This window comes from Lonchura striata, chromosome 5, assembly GCF_050655825.1.
Source record: "Lonchura striata isolate lonStrDom1 chromosome 5, ASM5065582v1, whole genome shotgun sequence".
Taxonomy (NCBI): Eukaryota; Metazoa; Chordata; class Aves; order Passeriformes; family Estrildidae; genus Lonchura; species Lonchura striata.
The window spans coordinates 41,006,934-41,027,066 of NC_140707.1; the positions used below are offsets into that span (position 1 = coordinate 41,006,934).

At 38.4% G+C, this 20,133-nt stretch overlaps 1 protein-coding gene across 19 annotated transcripts in view; it reads right to left on the reverse strand.

Annotated features, from left to right (window-relative positions):
* The window catches only part of RAD51B (RAD51 paralog B), a 452,264-nt gene that overhangs the window by 385,075 nt on the left and 47,056 nt on the right, over positions 1-20,133 (reverse strand). For 18 of the 19 annotated variants that reach the window (XR_014956026.1, XR_014956032.1, XR_014956030.1 and 15 more), the window contains 6 exons: positions 17,678-17,771; positions 16,788-16,901; positions 15,851-15,967; positions 10,349-10,485; positions 7,620-7,739; positions 6,186-6,369 (listed from right to left, as the gene is read on the reverse strand). Coding sequence is in view for 12 of the 19 variants with exons in the window: in XM_085582079.1 (XP_085438205.1) it covers positions 6,186-6,369; positions 7,620-7,739; positions 10,349-10,485; positions 15,851-15,967; positions 16,788-16,901; positions 17,678-17,761 (756 nt within the window). In the remaining 7 variants the exon portion in view is untranslated. Of the gene's footprint in view, positions 1-6,185; positions 6,370-7,619; positions 7,740-10,348; positions 10,486-15,850; positions 15,968-16,787; positions 16,902-17,677; positions 17,772-18,638; positions 18,687-20,133 lie in introns of those variants that run through there. The other variant, XM_085582076.1, reaches the window with a different exon arrangement.

The window sequence follows — 20,133 nt, forward strand, 5'->3', positions numbered from 1 at the left end:
AATATTTAATTTAAAAATCCAAAGTTTTGGACTCAGTTGTGGGCATGCTAAGTATTGCTAAGTATAACATGGTAGGAAATTTTAACATCATACAATGGTTTGGGTTAGAAGGGACCTTAAAGATCACCTCATTCCAACTCCTCTGCCATGGGCAGGGAACCTTCTGCTACATAATGTTCTGCTCATCTAACCTGGCCTTGAAAACTTCCAGGGATGGTACATTGCAACTTCTCTAAGCAACCTGTTCCAGTGCCTCACCACACTAATTTCATAAACTATTTGTTACTTAAACAGATGAAGTGCACTGAACAAGGTTAGGGGCTCCTCTTTATAGCAAAAAATAGTATGTTTGAAACCACAAGTTCTGATAGCAGATAAGAAAAGCAACGTGAATTTTGGTACATGGGAACTGAATCATCTTGAAGAGAACAAGAATTGGTTTTTTTAGAAGAAAGTTAGTTTTGAAAGTAATCTTCCTGACTTAAGAAAAAAATTCATTACTGTTTTCCATAGCTCAAAACAAAGGCCAGTCCACTTAAAGATTCTTTCTTTCATACAGAAGAATAAAGTCAGCAAATTGCAAGACATCTACATTATTCTAAATATTTATGCTTCTGTGGATAATGTTCACAGTACGATTAGCATAAAACACTGGGATCGCTTCATCCTATTGATTTGATCAGAGGACTACTCTGTTTCTCCAAGAACCTGATGAATTATCTTAATAAAATTGCGCAAGTTCAAAGGCTCTACTGTGTCTTCTAATCAGTCACATTGTTTTAGCTTTCATGCTGCTACCTAGAGAAATACACCAACTTCTGGAAAAATGTATGAAAGATAATCATATGAAGGGAGAGGAACAACAAGTAGCAGCCCTAGACTGAAAGCAGAACCACATTATTAGTTAAAACCTGAGCAAGCAGATAGCCAGGAGTTCAGTGTGATTATGTAAAAATAGGAAGATGCTTCTATTAGGAGCTGGAAAGGGTATTAAAGTTCACCTATATACATAAACCCAAAATATGCTTAAAACTTGAGTGAGACAACACTATACATAAATACCAGCAGTTTAACAGAAAAGGACCCATACTTTACACTGAAATTCTCACCACTAGAAACAGTCTGAACCACATCTGGCCTAAATATGGCTCGTTAAATTCTGGAAACTCAGTTCCAAAATGTTTCCTTCTGATAACATTAACTCTTTATTAAAGAAACACATGATTCAATGTGGTGTAACTTGTAAGAGATTTCTCTTTCTAGAAAACTTCAAAGTAGAACCAATTCTCTAAGTTTTGCAAGTAAAGTTTCTTTTATTCTAGTTTTAAACAACCTGTAAAGATAATTCAATTACGGTTTCTGTAACACTGGTATTAAACAATTTCTAATAGCTAAGAATAAAAACAAAGCTTGCATTTCAGCAGTTTTACAGTCCCAATATAGACAAAATAACCTGAAAGTCTAACGAATCCAGATAACTTTGGAAAAGTCATCATACAGTGTTGCTACACAATGTAATAACAAATCAACTATGTATTTTAACCAAACTCTATACATATTTAATTCAAAGGGAACTGCCATCTAAACACCTTTTCTTCAGGAATCTTTTATTTTGGAATTTGTTTTGCGTTCCATAAATTAATATTTTCAAATATCAGAACAGCAATAGCTAAAGTACAGAGAGGTGACAAGCAACCACCTACATAGAAAGAGAATAAAAAGAAGCAAGAATGAAGCCAAATGGGAATACTTGATTATAAACAAAAAGAAAACTAACAGCTTGAATATTCCCTCTATGCCAACAGAAGCATTTGAGTTTTGAGGCACTTTACTGCAGGAAGATGAGACAATACAAGTAAACACATTTAACAAAAGACAGCAGAAAAGACACAGAAGCTGTCAAGTAATTTCTCTATATGAAGTGATTTTGAGACAAAAAAAACTTGCTCACCCTAAAAGCAAATATACATTTAGGTAAACATTTGGCTTTCTAAAGTAAATGAAAATGTTTGGTATAAGTTTAAGGAGCATAGTGATTGCAAAGCACTGAAACCAACATCTATGAGATCAGTGTGAAAAGAAAATTGACTGTGACAGATCTGTTTTCATAAATACCAATTGTAGTTTTAGTTTTTAAATGGAGCATGTTGATTCTAAATGGGGAAAAATATTACCTGTGGAACTTGTGGGCTTCTTAAACTACTGTTAATTTACTTAGCATAGAAAATAAAAGCATTGGAGAATAATTACATAAGGTTTGTCTTTCATTTGCTCTAAAAAAGCACACATGAGAGATTAAAGTCTCTCATCCTAAGTTACTTCATATTTTCAGACAGAACAAATAAAAAAAGAACAGACCATACTATTATATAGTATGGTAACAATAATCAACATATTCATCATAAATAACAAAGGTTCACTTCAGTGATCTAAGAACATAATCCAGACAAAAGCCTAAAGGACAGCAAATGTTGTAATTTGATTAGCCTTGGGGTTTTACAAAGCAAATTTCATCAGCAGCCTCAATTTGACATTTAAAAGAATGCTTAAAGCAGTTTTGTTTCACAACTGCCACTTCTGGAGTACTTTTTCACAGAGATGTCGAGCCAGCTTCACTTATTTTCTGAATATTAATCCAAGTCTGTGAACAACAAATTTTATAAATATTTAAATCTCAACAATAATTCTTGTCATATTGGGTTTTACTTTTAGCTCTTTACTGAAAAGGAGACATCTCTCAACTAGCACAAACACTGAATAACTTCCACCAAGTACCATCTACTAATAATATACAGTTTCTGGTGGATATGGAAGAAAGAAAGTCCAAATGTTTTAGTTTCTTTCTTTTTCAGAAGGCTAAGGAATAGAGGAAGCTACAGAGGAAGCATATAGGACTGATTACTGTTGCTTAAATATGAAGTCTGGTAGAGAGCATCAACCCACATTGTAAAAGAAGACATTCAGATCAAAATGCTCTCAACTACAAGGTGCTCTATTAACATATGAAGGTGACCAATTTTTCATACAGATTTGCATATTCACTGGATTTCAAAAATAAAGGGGATTTTGTTTCATTGATAATCAAGCTGTCCTTCTCAGCTTCCAGGAATTGCTTTTGATCTGACTGGGTAGTCAACCAGTCAGATCAAAACCAAACCTGAGGGAATAAAAAATACGTTTTGGTTATAACTCAGTGCAGGAAAGGGAAAAAGGGGCACTGCTATGTAGTGCCCCATGGAAGCAGAAGCTTCAGAGACTGTTCAGGCATCAGTATGGCTGCCAGGTCACCTGTCAGTCGGCCAAAAGTGATCTAAACCTTTTGCTGCCTCTTGCTCCAACATCACTGCAAATGCCTAGAATGAACCTGGGCTTACTGCTAAGTTACAAGGAAGAAAATATCTAAAAAGGCAATCAGGCATCATACTTCACTTTTTGAGAAACAATTTAAGCTTTACTAATGTCCATAAATTAAAAAAAAAAATAACTTTGCTCTTCTTTGTACTTTACAAAAAAAAAACAAAAAAACACAAAAAACCTCGACAACAAAAAATTAGGTCAAGCAAAAAATGACAATCACAAACCACATTCACTACCTTCATTCAGTGGCTAAGATGATATCATGCAATTAATATGCTTATTATTATTTTCTCATCTCAGGACAGGGATTAAGTTTTCATTTACTACAACTGTTTTAAATTTTACACTAAGGATGGCAACTGCTACTTTCCAAGGAGCATCTATATATTGTCCTGGACTCAGTACAAGCTCCTCGTTATTAGTAACGACCCTAGCCTTACAACATTCTCTCACTGAAGTTCTGCCCCATTTTACAACCTGAAAATAGAGGTGTAGAGAGGCTACTGAACAACCACCATCAGTTTTGGTATAATCAAGGCCAACTTTTTTTCCAAATACTTCATAACATATAGAGCTACCTGGGTTTGAAAAAGCTCCCCTTGAGTTTGGTAAAAACTGACCACTAGCCACTTTTGCACATCAAACTCAATAACCAAACACTACAAACACATAATTATAAACAGTTAGAGAGTTTATAATGCCAACAAAAGTAACTGCATTAAAATCCTTTAACCTCTAGTATAACATGGTAGCACAGGGTTTCTACAAACTTAACCCTATTTGAACCCATTAGGAAATGGGGGAGGAATGCCCACTTAAGCATACTCTTGATAAGCAGCTGTTTATGTTTAGTAATGCACTGCAATGATTAATTAGTCCAGTAAGAACACACCCCCTTTTTGAAGTCTGACCTTGCTTAATTCAGCTTCCAACCACAGAACTGTGGTACATCTGTGTCAGCCAAAAAGAGCTTTTATCAAATACCTCTTCACTGAGTACGTGCATATTGACTAATGAAGAAGCCCTTAACATTTCCTTAGCTAAGCTAAACAAAGTAAGCACCTTATGTCTTCTTCACTAAGACTGCTCTCCCCCATTTATTTTCAAGGCTGTTCTCTGGAAGCTGCTTTTTCACCACCCTCTCTGGACTGTCAACATCAGATATACAGCTCCAATCAGAGTTCTAGCTGATATCCCCTACTTTTCAATTCCCTTGTTCAACAACTCACAGTTTTTCACCAAACCTTTAGCTACAGCCAAAAGGATTGACTTTAAAATCAAATCCTATCAGCCTCAGATTCAATCTCCCCAAGTGTTGCCCAATTTATTATTTAGTGGCATCAATTGTGCCATGAAGAGTTACATTCATGTGTCCAATTTATTAGTGCTCTAAATCACTTTGCAACCTTACTAAGGTCCTTAGTTCAAAATTTATATTTATTATTTTCTAAGTAAGTAAAAACATTTGAAATAATGTTACAGTTATTTACAGTGAGAACCTCAGAAACTCTGTAAGGGAAGTTATCGCAGCACATGGAACAGCAGACTGATTTTGCAGTATGCACCAACACTTGCAGATGCACAACACACTCTAGCCTGAAATATCAGAGATACAAATTCAGCTCAACTTCACCATTTCAGTGAAGGTGTAAAGCAGGGCAGGGGCTACCTAAAGGGGAAGAAAATTAAGAAATAGAGAATAACAGTATCATCTCATAAAACTTCTCCCCTTTCTCAAACAACTGCATACTATTTTCTCAAAATATCAGAGTGTACATTATTACACACAATTCTTTCCTGGCTTTATAAACAGTCACTATAAACTTTACTGAGTGCACTGAATGGGATGCTATCTTTTGTACATGAACTTTAAAGGCACTTAGGCAGCGTTTAATCTTCTCCATCAGAAGTCTTCAGAAGTCATATGGCAGAAGGAAATCCATTCCTCCAAGGTTACATCAGCCAGTTCCACATTTCCTATTTCTGATGCTATAGTTTCTGTGACCTCAGGAGCATCCGAGTGACCAGTCTTACCCACATTCTTACCTCAGTTTCTCTCTTACACCAGAGTGATGAGTAGGTTACACATACCAGGAAATACTTGAAAGAGTTGAGTTTCAATGATATCTTTTGAAATAACTCTTTGTGGTTCAACAAAATAAACACCACACAAACACATATACACAGTTCACATCTTTTAAAGCACTTTTCAATCAGGTCTACCCAGTCTTTGCACTGAGTGTCCATGTCTTCCTTTGTATTTTATGGGCAAGTCTACAGACAAGGATTTGCTGAGCTGCTGCCTTCCCTTCTGCAGGAATTAGCATACCTTATGAACTACAAAAGGAATTCACACTGTTCCAGAGCACAAGCCTTTCTGAGATTCTATTAACTTAAGTAAGAGAAAGAGGCAGAAAAAATCTTCACCTACCTAGAGCATGCATTAGGCAGAATGACAACACACTACAAAGGAACCATCAGGATAAACAATATTTCATGACAAGAAAATGTAGGATTTAAGAAGAAAAAAAAAAAAAAAGCCCCCCAAAATAAACCAAAAGAACAGACAGCTGGAGACTATCAATATTTTCTTAGTTGAAGTCCCAAATTAACAAAAAATAAAAATAATTTTTAAGAAATCTCAGAAAACAAACAAAAACCCACAGAAGAACCATTACTGTTCTTCTATTTCCCAACTATATTCCAACTGGTACCTGCTTAAAGATTCCTGCTAGAATCATTGGCTGGTCTCTGTCTTGCTGTCATTCTCCTTCTTCTCTATTACTTGATACTGTAAGGCAAAAACTCAGAAAGGAGGAAGAACTTACTGGTATTGAGAACTCCTCTGCCAAATACTTCAACACTGATGCTCCTCTAGTCAAAAAGTTACTTCTCTCTGCCAGATTGCCCTGGAGTTTTGTGTCAAACTCCTTTCTGACAACTGAAGCAACAGAGTCAATTATTATAAGTTTAACCTTCTTCAAAATAACTTCTTCTTCCAAAGACGTAATCCTAAAAAAAAAAAAAAAAGCCACTGATAGCATCATTTACACAAAAGAACCATCTTATAACACTGAAATTTTTAAAATCAAGATTACTTTAATAAACTTGAAGTCAGACCCTCTTTTTCCCTCCTTACACACCACATCCACATATTAAGGAGATTTGGAAAGGAATCTAAGGCTCAGCCGGCCCAAGGCAGGACCTCTCCACAAGAGAGTTTCGGAAGACCTCTAGCTAGCAACAATATGCTGTACAACCCCTGAATGGCAGACAGCAAGTAAAGTGGGCACTGAAACTGTGCCTCACTGTAGTCTTCCAGCACTTCAAGGGGATTCATAGGTAAGAGGGAGAGTGATTTTTTACACGGGCAAATAGTGATAGGACATGGGGAAATGGCTTGAAAATAAAAGAAGATAGATTTAGATTAGTAAAGTATTTCTTCCTGAATTCTCAGTGGGTAGTGAGGCACTGGCACAGATGCCCAGAGAAGCTGTGTATGTCCCATTCCTGAAAATGTTCAATGCCAAGTTGGATGGGGCCCTGAACAGCCTGACTAAGTGGGTGCTATCCCTGCCTATGATAGGAGGTTTGGAACTAGATGACCTTTAAGCTCTCTTCCAACTCAAGCCATTCCATTTTTCTTCAATATGCTACTAGCTGTTCTCTGATAAAACTGTATCAGAAGAAAAAAAACATTCTGAAAATAATTCTCCCACTAACATAAAACATATAACATGATGCTAAAATATAACTTACTTAATTTTCATTGCAAACTATGCTCAAAAATTAATATAAGGTTAACAGTATGAAAATACAACACTCCACTCATGCTGGTGACTGCTAAACAACTTCTCTCTCCCACTGCTGGAGGAAACCCCATCTTTCTGGAAGTAAACTTTTTTGGAGGAGCAAACTTCAATTTCATGGAAAATGTAACTCTTATACTATGATCTCTCCACAATCCAAGAGAACACCTGTTTCATGAACATTCCCCTCAAAAGGCTTACAAGAATCAGATCACATAGAAATTGTCTCTCACAAATTAAAAAGCATCAAGTGGATTAGTCATATGCTATGAAATGAAAAGAGCAATGTCAATTTTTCTGGAACAGCATTACTTTGTTGAAGACCATGCTGGTTTCCACATGAAAAGGTCTCAAATTAATTATTCTTCATAAAACTTTGATTAAAAAAAAATACTGTTATAGACAATCCAGTCAGAATTGTCTTGTCTTTTCTTAAGCTCTGGAAGAGAATACCTCTTCAGAACACTGCAACAGGTCAGCTCTCGGTACAGGTGTATGCTACGAGTCATGCAGAGCAGCTTTTCATCTGAGTCAAAATAAGCAGGGAATCTGTTTGCTGCTATCTCAATCAACCTATTAAAAAAAAAACACAACAAAAAAACAGAAGGCATAATACTGCAAAAAGAATAATAAAAGATAATAAGGCATCAAGTATTCAGAAAGCAAACATAGCAAAGCTCTGATAAGCAGATGCCAACTAAGACTGGAAATCTTTTTAAAAGGAAAAGCATACTGTATCAGCCAGAGTGAAACAGCAGAAGTCAGAACAGTTAGGTTCTGTTTCCAGTGATTCTGTCAGTGGTACACTAGAGAAAGACATCATGTGCCTGTATGCAAAGAAAGGGCATATCTCCTCTAGAAGGAAAGTTTACTTACTTAGTAAGTTCTTCAAGTTTTGTAACAGAGATTCCACTCAATGACTAAGCATTTTCCTATTCTAATTATTTAATATAAATATTAATTTCATTTAAATAAAACTACTCTCCAATTCTAACCATCTTCCTTTTCACCTTTACTTTGCAGTGAAATCATGGAGTGGGCTTTGTGTCACCACAGAAATCTAACAAGCTGGTAAGAAACAGAAGATCCATTAGACAGAAAATTTTTTCCACAATAAAGATTTTAATTTTTATTAACAAAAAATATTTAATTGTTTATATTTTAAGGAGACATATCCCACCACCTATAGCTTGAGAAGAGTGGCATCTAGTGGATTATACTTGTGGGCACAACTTACTTGTTATCTCTCTTTAAACTTAGGCTCCTTTCATAAAAACACAAAGTTAAAGAGATTTTAGGGAAAACAAATTAAAAATCAGTTTAGAAAGAGAGCTCAGGAGATTTTGAGGCAGCATCCTGTTCGACATAGTGCCAGCTATGAAGTCAGAACAAGTTACTTGAGTCTTTATTTCAGAAGGATGGAGGCAGCACAACCTCTCTGGGCAAAGCTTTTTCACCACAAAGGCAGTTAGGAACTGTAAAGCTCCTCCATATATCAGCCCAGAAATGAAGCTAAATGTATGCCTGCTGTGTCCCAGCACACACCCCTGTGCCATCTCCTTCAGGCCTCCTCACTGACCAGGGAAGGCTACTGCTAGATTGCCTTAATGCCTTCTCTACACTCCACTGAGTAAATCCTTGGTCTCTCCACAAATGGCAAAAGCTCCAGCTCCCAACCACCTTGGGAAAAGGGGATATGCACCTCCATGGCCCTGATAGTTCAGCTCCTTAGAGGAGAAAGTATAAGAAAGTACAGAAGGTATAAGATATAGTCAGTCTGCTGAAATTGTACTTATCATTTGCAACTGAGCAATACTATATATGATTTAATACATAAATATTCTCATCCTTAATAATATTATTTTTGCCATGTTTCTTTTCTATATCCTATTCTATTTTCAGTAGTTTCAGTTTCATCTGCATCTGCTTTCCCTTTCTTTAGCACTCATTTCTAAGTGACAAGTCTTAACTCATTCTTTAGGTCCTACCTTTTTTTTACTATTTACATTTCAGGGACCTGAAACAAAATTTAAATTGTGTGTAAGGAGAAAGCATGATACTTTACAGAACCATTTCTTGAAGCTTTTTTCTTTGATATACTATACTTCAAACTTTTGTGATATTAACTTGACAAAAAGCAGGGTTAGAAATACCACCTCATCCACAATAACTTGCAATGAATAATCAATGGAAATACATTTACCTTGATACTCCAAAATCATTCCATGACTATAGCTACTAAATCATCTGAAACATATAAATTTCACTGAACCTGTTCCTGCCTATTTTTCTTCACAAACAAGGATGAGACTACTGTATTTCTTGTCCTTCCCCAGCCCTTTAATAACTTTTGAACTTGCTCATTCCAAACAACAGGGACAAAGGAATTGAAATCTCAAAAACATCAAAGCCTCAGAGTTTAGCAAAGCTGGTAACTAAGTAAAATAAATTAGAGCTACATTTAACGAAACAGCACAGGATTATTGCAACAGTTAATATGGGAAGAGTGGTGACCAAGATGTGTAACTCTGAAGCAATCCAGCACAGCATGTCCATTCAGCACTCGAGCACACTGAAGTGCACAGCCGAGCCATTTGGGTTGCATGGGCCAAGCAGATGTTAGAAGAACCAGAGATGTTACAGAAATAAGGTGGTATAGTACAGTACTGCATAGCTGCTTAAGAATACAGAAGATGCAAGGTTACTGCAGAAGGGAATCAAATGCAGAAGGACACAAGGCCCTGTTCAACAGAAATAGGACAGAAATCTGAAGGAAAACTGGCAGTGTCAGTCCCACTGTTCACTGGGGAAAACCTCCACTGACTTTGTAACCAGAATGCTCTGCCATTACATCCTCCAGTTAACATCCTGAAAACTCCACAAACCAAACTGCAAAGTAAGACTTCAGGTACAGGACTCATAAGACCATTTAAATATTAAAGATCATGCCATCCACCTTATCATACCAGAACTGGAATCTGCAACCTCATAAAAATTAGGAACGTAAGCAAACCATTTTAATAAATTAATTTCATTGTCTGCAGAATAACTGCATATACTAGAGAAATGTTTAATAATTACCATCAGTATTTAAAAATGCACAATTATTGCTCAGAAAACATTTGAAGGTTCCAAGAAGAGATGTTAAGAAGTTGTGTGTATTGTAGAATTTTACATCTTACCTTTCAGCACTGAATGCAGACTCTGTGTCAATGTATATAACAGCCCCATCTAGTCCTCCCATGCTTACAGGCAGCGTAGCCAGAACGCTCAACATAATACAAAATTGAGTTTTGCCACAACCTGGTGGGCCAGTTATCTGGAAGGAAAAAGATTAGCAACATAACATTAATTTCACCATTGTTCTACTTTTATCTAAGTCACATCAGTCAGTGTTCCGCCAGTTCTGCTCTTTCAGTTACCAAAGGAGACAACAGCCATGAAGAGACAGAACATAGCCCATAAAGATCAGTTTGCAGTTAGTCTTGGATCTGTACCTTGCAGACAAATTCATCCCCTGAAGAATAAAAAAAGCTTTTCAGACAGAGCATTATATTAACATCATTACTATCTTTAAAATTTGAGGTCACCTACTCTTCCCCTCACCTTACAAGATCTTCCCTAGAGACACCTAGCTCTCTTCCATCCATCCCTGTGTTACCTTCTAAAACAGAGCAGAATTAAAAGATTCACAGTTGAATCATTCACATGTCATCAATGGCTTTTAGAGCTGAAAACTAAGTCCAAAGCTATTGAGCTCACAGACATAAACATCTCCTTATAAACCATCATTACCTTGGTTAAACAATTTCTCTCCTAGAAATCACAAGGATAATTGCTTAAATCTTATAAAGGCTGAATGTTCAATATGAACCACATATATACATACGACAGATTTTATCTGCCCCAGAGACTACACTCTGCACTATGCAGTGTGTATTTTTTTAAATGAAAAACTGTTAGCTCTCTATTACCATATTTCAACACTGTCAACACCATTCAATGATCCAGACCAGTTCCCTGCTTCTTAGCTTCCACCTGTGCTCACTGAAAGCCCCTGTGGCGAAGCAGCACTCAAAGAGAGCTTGTATTAAAAGGTTCCAGTATGATTTTAAGGAGAAAAAGAATCCAAAGAACACATTGTTTGATGAGATCATCAGTTCCTGAGAGCAGTATTTTTCTACTAGAGATGCCAGTCTGATGCTCTTTATCCACTGTGGATCTTACAGAGATTGTGTCTGAATGCTGGGCTCTGTGTTCAGATAATTCCAAGTTCATTACTACTCCAGGGGGTTTTTAAATACAATATCTGGTTGTCACTGCTTCTGGGAAGGGAGATGATGAAATAGTAAATACTAGGAGGGCCAAAAAACAGCAAAAACAAAGTGACTTTAGGCAGTGAAAACAGTGATAGATTCATTCTTATGCTAATACCAACAAACCATTAATACAAGATGTAAAAGCAAGTCTCTCAGGTAAGTTGAACTGTAAAACAGAGCACGCTGTCTCAAAACACCTAGTTCTGCCAGAAAAAAGACCTAAATACAGAGCTGTTGTTTTAAATTTAAAATCCAAACTCTACAATAAGCAGACACTCAAAAATCAAACTGATTTTTGAGACCACATGCACAATAGTTTGCTTGCAAGCACAAATACTTTCACCACAAGATATTACAGTATTGCTATGGTTTTACGCAGTAGCAGCAAGACTTGAAGCACAGAAAATTTACTGGGAAACACTGAAGGATCACAGTAACTACAGTTAGCAGTTGGTTAAAATCCCTTTAATCACCTTTGTTTTTAAACAAGGCCTGAAAGTCAAGCTATATCACTCAATCTACTTGAAGCTTTAATGCAAGAGAAGCATCAAATAATTTTTGTTTAGAAGTACACACTGCATTTGGTGTATTACAGATTGGGAATCAGTCATATTTATGCAATTATCTGTTCCCCAGCCAGTGTACTTAAATTACAAACAATCATATCAGCAATATCTGCTACAATTCAATGTGAATCCAAAGCATATATAAAAAGTACAGAGGCAATACACATTCCTTAGATTGTGATTGTCAATGAATCTCACCAGTTGTTTCTTGTTAAAAAGAGAACTTGAAATTAATGAGAGGAGGGCATCAATCCAATTTGTTAAATTGTTTAGACAATTGTGAGGATACTTCATAAAAACATTTGTAGTTTCAGCCTTGCCCGAGAGGTGCATTGGAACCAATATCCATTTCAGTGGCTGCCACAGAAGCCAATTCAGCAGAGATGCTATAAAAACATCTGAGGATATGAGCATCGTATCAGAGAAACTTCGCAGTACAAGGATGCAAGCCAATGGAGCAAGAAAGCATTTGTATTCCCAAAAACAATACTTAATGTTTAATCTGCATTCCCTTAAAGGGCCTGAAAACAGGCTTTTAAATAATCACAGTGAAAAATTTCACAAAACTACAACATTTTATTGCAGTTACCGCTGGTTCAGCAAGTGTTTAGAACAACAGAAACCTACTGGAAATTCCTCTAATAAATTTAAATTGAACATCTGCAAAAAATTGTTTGGTTTATTTTACTCTAAATTTGCTCTGAAAAAAAAATCACTCAGAAATATGAAGACCACAATAGTTTTAAAAAATATATTTTATTAGGCAGAGATAAATTATTTTTCAATAAGTTACATACTATTTTCTCTGGCATATCTGTAGCGTTTGAATGAAATCACAAGGAGCTAATTCTTCACCTACCAGAATATTAAACTCTTCAATATTCAAAAAAGGAACTATTTTAATTTTTTCCTCATAAAACTTGGCTAAAAGCTCTGACCACAGAATTTCAGCTATGATTTAGTCTCCACTTTAAAACCTAATAGTGGCTTGGAAAAAAAAAAATGGTCCGAGACAGTGTAATGCAAATCAAATCCCTCTGGCACTCCAAAAGGAAGGAGATTTGGCTACAGAAGATACCACCACAAGTCTTAATCCTTCTGATCAGGCACTCAAATTCCAAGTTTCCAGCCACCCTCACTGCTGGGTAAAGTAACAAAAAGACGGTAATTTAGCCCTAGCAGTCAGGAAGTAAATGCTGAATCCAGCATATTTTTGAAGAAAACTTCTCTCAGACTTGAAATATCTGGCTAATTCAAAAATGCCAAAAGACAACCTACTTGCCAGTTATGCTCCAGTGAATTGTAAAAAAAGCAATTTAAAATTGTTAAACCCAAAAATCATTCCAATCCAAAAATAAAAAAAAATAAAAATATCTGAAAGAGCATTAAACCAGCAGCAACAAATTGATAGCTTTCTACTAAAATTTCATCTAGCAATCCTGATGAACACTCAGAGTGCTGCCAACCTTTTAAACTACTTTAGATCTCAAGACTCTTGCAAAAAAACCTTTTTAAAATCTCTAGAACTGGACTTTAAAAGAAAATAAGATCAGTTTCTGTATAGTTAATGGTTATCTGCCTTTTCATTTGCTGAGAAACACCTAATAAATGCCTTACTTGCTTTCCACACTTAGTACATAAAAGGCAAATAAAAAGCAATACACTGCTCTATTTTTTTTTTTTTGGACCCATCTAATCTTTTGAGTTATTCATCACATTTCTGGATCCTACCTAGTTATCCCTATATTATTTTTGACTAAATAGTTATGTATCAGTCATCAACCAAGACCAAGGCACAGGTGGAAGGGCTTGCAATTCTGGTTTCATCCACTACATGTCTTGTACAGATGTCAACATCTCCCTCCCTTGGTGAGATCTCCCACTGTAGAGAACTGCACCAGGCAAGTCCTTTCACTTTTAACCAAAATATATTAGAATAAAAAATTCACATTCAGAAGCTTTTTTCCAGAAGAAAACTTAAAAGTGCAATATTGCCTTTCCTGGTGCTATGTTTTTCATTTACATTCAGATAAAATCTTTGAATATATTCATTTCCCCTCAACTAACTTTAAATACAATAATACATAGGAACTATGACTACTCTTAAAATAGAGTTTATCAACAGTTGCTCAAGTTTTCTTATATTTAAAGGCTAAATATTCTAAGAAAACACTGGCAGGGGGGGATATTAAAATCAAGTATTGTGACAATTAACCAGGCTAAGAAGTGTACAAAATATATAGCTCTGGACAATTAGGCACTTGCATTAACTTCCTGAAGAGCATTATTTTATATAATCTCAGGAAAATTGTATTTGACATCCATACTTTGAGATCAATTGCTTGCAGAGCTTACTTTTTAATTAAATTTAAAACAAAACCAACATAAAACTTAAAGGTCAGCTAAACTCCCCTAAAATTCCCACCATGTTAACCACTGTTTTCCCCAGATCTCCCTGTAGAGCAATGCCAAGAACATGGCAATCAGCAAGCCTGAATTCTATTACTGCCCTAGAGCCATTCTACATGGTCTTAGGGTGAGAACACATCAGCCAGAATGCACTGATTGCTGAATGACAGCTCCATTTAGGATTCAGAACAAAGACATTTATCAGCAGCCTTGTAAATTAACCATGTGGCTCTTAGGACCCACATCCACTTATGCTTTTTAACAGAAAAAAAAGTTCATATTCCAAATATTTGGGCATCACTCCTGAGCCAGTCACAAGCTCAAGGACAAATCATCATATCACTGAAAAGACACATTTCTGTCCTATTTCTTGCTTCTGTCTCTGCAGCAGTGGCTCTGCATTTCAACTAAAGAAGCACAATTCAGAAGTTTAAGCAATGTAAGCATATGAACAAGCCATTCCCTGACCCCAGAGAGGAATGGTTAATGGACCACACAGAACTCCTGGAAAGCTACATTGCAGCTGCAAGCAAGCACCATTTCTTTTCAAACATGGACTGTGCTATTTCATCAGGTGACCACATGAATCATAATGCATAAGAAAAGACAAGCCACTGATCTGCTGATGAAAAAAATATTTTTAGGAACCAAAAGCTCATCTCCTGCTGAAGGCACTATGCTCAACAGCAGCACAGTTACAATCTCAGTATTACATGTATCATGACTACACAGACTTCCTGCTATATAGGAGCAGCTCTTCTTCAAAAAAACAGAACTCAGCAAGTTGTTCCTCCCAGAATTTAAACACTTGCAGTATTTACCTTAAGTTCTTCTGACATAAGTTTCTTATAGTAAACTGGTAACAAAGCTGCGGCTAGAAATGAAGAAAATATTAATTCTGACAGATCAATTTATGTTCATGGATGCATTCTTAAACATTTTTATGGTAACCTACATGGTGCATATTCCATTGTCTACAAAAAGAAATACTCAGAATCTTTAAAAGCTAATAGTCCCTCATTATATAAGAGTTCCTAGAGCAGTAACTAGTCTCAGCTGAATCTTGCTTAAACTCTAGTATGTTTTAAATCACTGTTAGATTTCATAAGTCGCTTCTATCAGAGATCAAATTCAATCTACCTTGATTACAGAATGCAAAAAAAAGGTATTTTCTTCACAGTAAGATTTTCTTAACTTCTCATTTTTATTCCTCTACTGTGACAATCTGCCACAGCAGACAAAGAAAAGCACTCGGCAAGGCCCGTTCTCATCCAAACATTTTTGTGTATTTTGTGTTTCAAGCACCGGACACAAGACAGCCCAACCTATCTGTGACTTTTGATTTCTATGCAGAATGCTGAACTAAAGTAAAATATATTGAACAAGTTACCTCTGTGAGGGATCCACAAGGCACTCCACCATGCAGGACTCTATCCAAACCATGAAGCGTGGTGGATAAAAATGCTGAAGAAGGATTGACAGACTTCTTTAGTTTCATTTCATAAGCCTACAAAAGGAGGGAAAATATCAAAAGAAAACGAGCAAAGCAGAAAAGGCTCTTTCTAAAATGGAAATAGGAAAACGGTATTTGCTTTCAACAGCCTGGTCTGACTTAACACTTGACAATGAGAAAAGTACTGTTATATTCAGCTATAGTCTGCCCTTAGCTCATCACCTTTCCTTGTATTTATATTCCATTTATAGCTCACAGAGTAAATTTAAGTCTTATTTTTCTCTCTCTTACCACAGAATTAAATAATAAGCCCTAATCATGACGTGACAAAAGTTGTCTCTGTTCCTATTCAACAAGGTTTGTTTTCAGCCTGGAAAATTCCATTATCAATGTTCATTACCAATTTGCTAGCTTCAAATACATGCAGTAAAAGTCATACTAATTTTTCTATTACTAACTTTATTGCAGCATATTAGTGAATTTAAAGTTTCACAGAATTACTCCCATAATTACTAAGCCTACTACACATTTGGACATGGATTATTTTTGTAAAGAATAAAAAGGGAGCTGCATTGACTGAAGTCAGAACTGTCTGTATCCTCCCTGTTCTAAAAGACATCTTTTCACATTAACTCAAAAGAGAATCTGCACTCAGAACTGCAATTCTGAACAATCTCATGGGGCTATAATACCTAATAAATGTACCTGTATCAACCTAAAGTGCATCAAATACCTACATTTAAAGATAAAAACATTATGCCATTGTGCAGTAAAACTAAGATGCCACAAGCCTCCCAGCTAAAAAGATGAGCAACAATGTTCAGCTTTTTTCCAGATATTGTATCAAAATCAGTATCAACACAAGCACACTTACTGTCTGCATTTTGGGAGCACAAGCTCGGCTGACTTTACAGAGAAGCTTCTGTACCTCATAGTAGCTCTGTCCCGTGACTTTCATTAGCTCCAAGAGGGAAAGACATAAGAAGTCCTGAAAGATTCAGAGCAATTCAGAGAGCTCAACCTAGAAATCCAGGCTGGGAACTAAACTGATGCAACCTGTCCAAAATTAATACATATTCCACAGATTAAGCAACTCTCCCTTCAGATACTTTTACACATTACTGTGGTCCCCTCTCAGTCATCTCTTCTTGAAGCTGAACACGTCCAACTCCCTCAGCCTTTTCTCGTAGGAGATGTTGTCTTGCTGCCCCTTCACCGGACCTGCTCCAGGAGCTCCCTGTCTCTCTTGTCCTGAGCAGCCCAGAACTGGACACAGCACTGCAGGTGAGGCTCACCAGGGCTGAGCAGAGGGGCAGGATCCCCTCCCCTGCCCTGCTGGCCATGCTCTTCCCAATGCAGCTCAGGATCCCATGGGCCCTCCTGGCACAAGGACACACTGCTGGCTCAGGGACAGTTTGGTGTCCACCAGCACCCCCAGGCCCTTCTCCACAGAGCTACTTCAGCAACTTCCCTACCTCCACAGGGACAGTAAGTACATAAAAGTTTAAATGCTTTAGTTAGGCATCCATCATTTTAAAGCTCTATTTTTACAAGGCAGCAGACCAGATAGAGTCTGAAATGCTCCCTACTTTATAGAAAGTGAAGATCCCAGTTTAATTAAACTAACAAAAAGTGAACTCAACATACATTAAAATAACAGTTACATAAAAAAAAAAAAAAAGGAAAAACCAACCCACAAAAAAAAAACCCAAACCCACACCCAAAAAAAAAACCCCATCAATCCACAAACAAAATAACTCTCACCTGACAAGTGGTGATCTGATAGCGACTCAGCCTTTCACACATTTCCTGAGACAAGTGTGCTCTTCTTAGTTTCTTAGCAGCCATGCTTCCCAATCTACAGGGCAGACAAAAAAACATCACAAAGATGATTTGAATGTGACCGTGTGGACAGTTCCACTAACCCCCTGCTAATGAACACAAGATGTAATGTGATATAGATTTCCCATGTAAGTCTGTGTCACATTAAACTATATTACCAGTCTGAATGCAGTTTTGTTAAATTACATCTCATATTTGACCGTGTACAAGAACATACCAGTAAGACCGGAAGTGTCAGCAATGTCTATAGGGCAGAGGTTTCTGGGACATAAGAAATCTAGAAATTACACAGTGATGAGCTGAACAAGAACTCCTCATGCTATACTGCAGCAGCAAGCAATTATCTTTGGATGCCTGAATATGAACTGTAGAGCAATCACAGTAAGCATTCAACCCTAGAATATACACTGCTGGAATACAACACTCAGTTTTGGTGACCAATGACATTGAATTCTACTGCACAAAACGCTGTCCAGCCCAGTACAATCCAAACCACACACATACAGACGCTTGACCATGTCGCTGCTTCACACGTATTATTTAGGCAACATTCCCGGTATTAATTCATACAGATATTCGGGCAGAACAAAGGTTTTTATAACGTAGTAAGCGCAAATATCGCAAATGTTTGCCATAACAGAAAACCGCTACAACTTTGCAGACGCACAACCCTCCACATCTTTACAAGATGGAAACTTTATTGCCCCATCTACAAAATTCTCCTTAAACAGGAAGGAACCCCAAAGTCCCAGGCTCTCCCCGCCGCACCAGCCTGGGAGCGGTGGATGCGCCCGCAGCCGGAGACGCAGCCCGGCCCCTCCGGCCCCTGGCAGCGAGAGCCGCGGGCGCCACGAAACCCGCCCCGGCCGCGAGCCAGCCTCACCCGCGGCGGGGCGTCCCTCACCCGCGGCGGGGCGTCCCTCACCCGCGGCGGGGCGTCCCTCACCCGCGGCGGGGCGTCCCTCACCCGCGGCGGGGCGTCCCTCACCCGCGGCGGGGTGTCCCTCACCCGCGGCGGGGCGTCCCCGTCGCGCCGCAAAGCCGCCCCGGAGCGGGGCGCCAGCCGGGCCGGCCGCGGCAGCGGAACGCGCACCCGGCCACTTTTCAAAGGCTGCCCGCGCTGCCGCAAATCATCGCGCAGCGCCGGCGGCCGGCGGCGCGAGGCATGCCGGGAGCGGTAGTTCCGGGGATGTGCGGCGGTGATGATGGCGGCGGCGCTGGCCGGGCACTGGCTCAGGCAGGATACTGCTCTCCTTTGCGGAAACTGAGGGCCCAGGGGTTGCTCAGTGTTCTTTCCGTCCCTGAACGTGAGCGTCCCTCCGGAGGCGGGAGCCTCGTACGGCGCTTTTGTGTTGTAATGTAGGAATTCTTTCTGTCTTCTGCACAACAGCGTCTACAAAACCCGAACGTCTTTAGCGTGGAGAGTGTCAGTAAAGAATACTGGAATGACGTCCTTGGCTTCATATTTAGGGGTCACAGACATCTGGTCTGCTGCCAGCTGTGAGAGAAATGCCCCATAATGTGAATCACGGAATCAGGTTGGAAAAGAGCTCTGTGGTTATTGAGTACAATCTATGAAGGAACATGACCTTGTCACACCCTGGCTCTGAGTGCCACATCCAGTCTTACCTTAAACAGCTGCAGGGGCAGTGACTGCACCACCTCCCTGGGCAGCCCATGACAATAGCCAATCACTCTTGCTGTGAAGAATTTCCTCCTAACATCCAACCTAAACCTCTTCTCTATATCCTCTTGGCCTGTTGGTTACCTGGGAGGGGGTGCCACACCCCAACTGGCTACAGCCTCTTTTCAGGTAGTTGTGGAGAGTGATAAGGCCCCACCATCCTTTTTGCCAGGCTAAACAACCCCAGCTCCCTCAGCTGCTCCTCACTGAACCCAAAAACCTTCACCAGCTTTGTTGCCCTTCTCTGGACACTCACCAGTACTTCCTGAATTGAGGGGTTCAGAACCGGACCTAGTACTTGAGATGTGGTTTCACCAACGCCAAACAGTGGAGAAGAATAGTTTCCCTAGTCCTGTTGACCACACTGTTCCTGATATAGGGAATTTCTGAATATAACAGGGAGAAGCAGTCATCAAACATGACTGACATTAAGTCTATGAGGTGAGTTTTCCAACTCACTCTAGGTTATACTACAAAGTGTTGAACTTTTTACTATATATAAGTTATCTGCATAATCCTTACAGTACTAAAAAATAACCAAACTGAAGAAAAAAATGGGCCAAACTACCTTGGACATCTAACTGAGAAACTGAGCACAGGGAGCTGCTGCATGGCTGGGCTTTTGTCTGTTCTGAAAAACAAATGCCATATTGAAGCTGCAAACTACAGAACACTTCAGCCACTCTTCCAAATG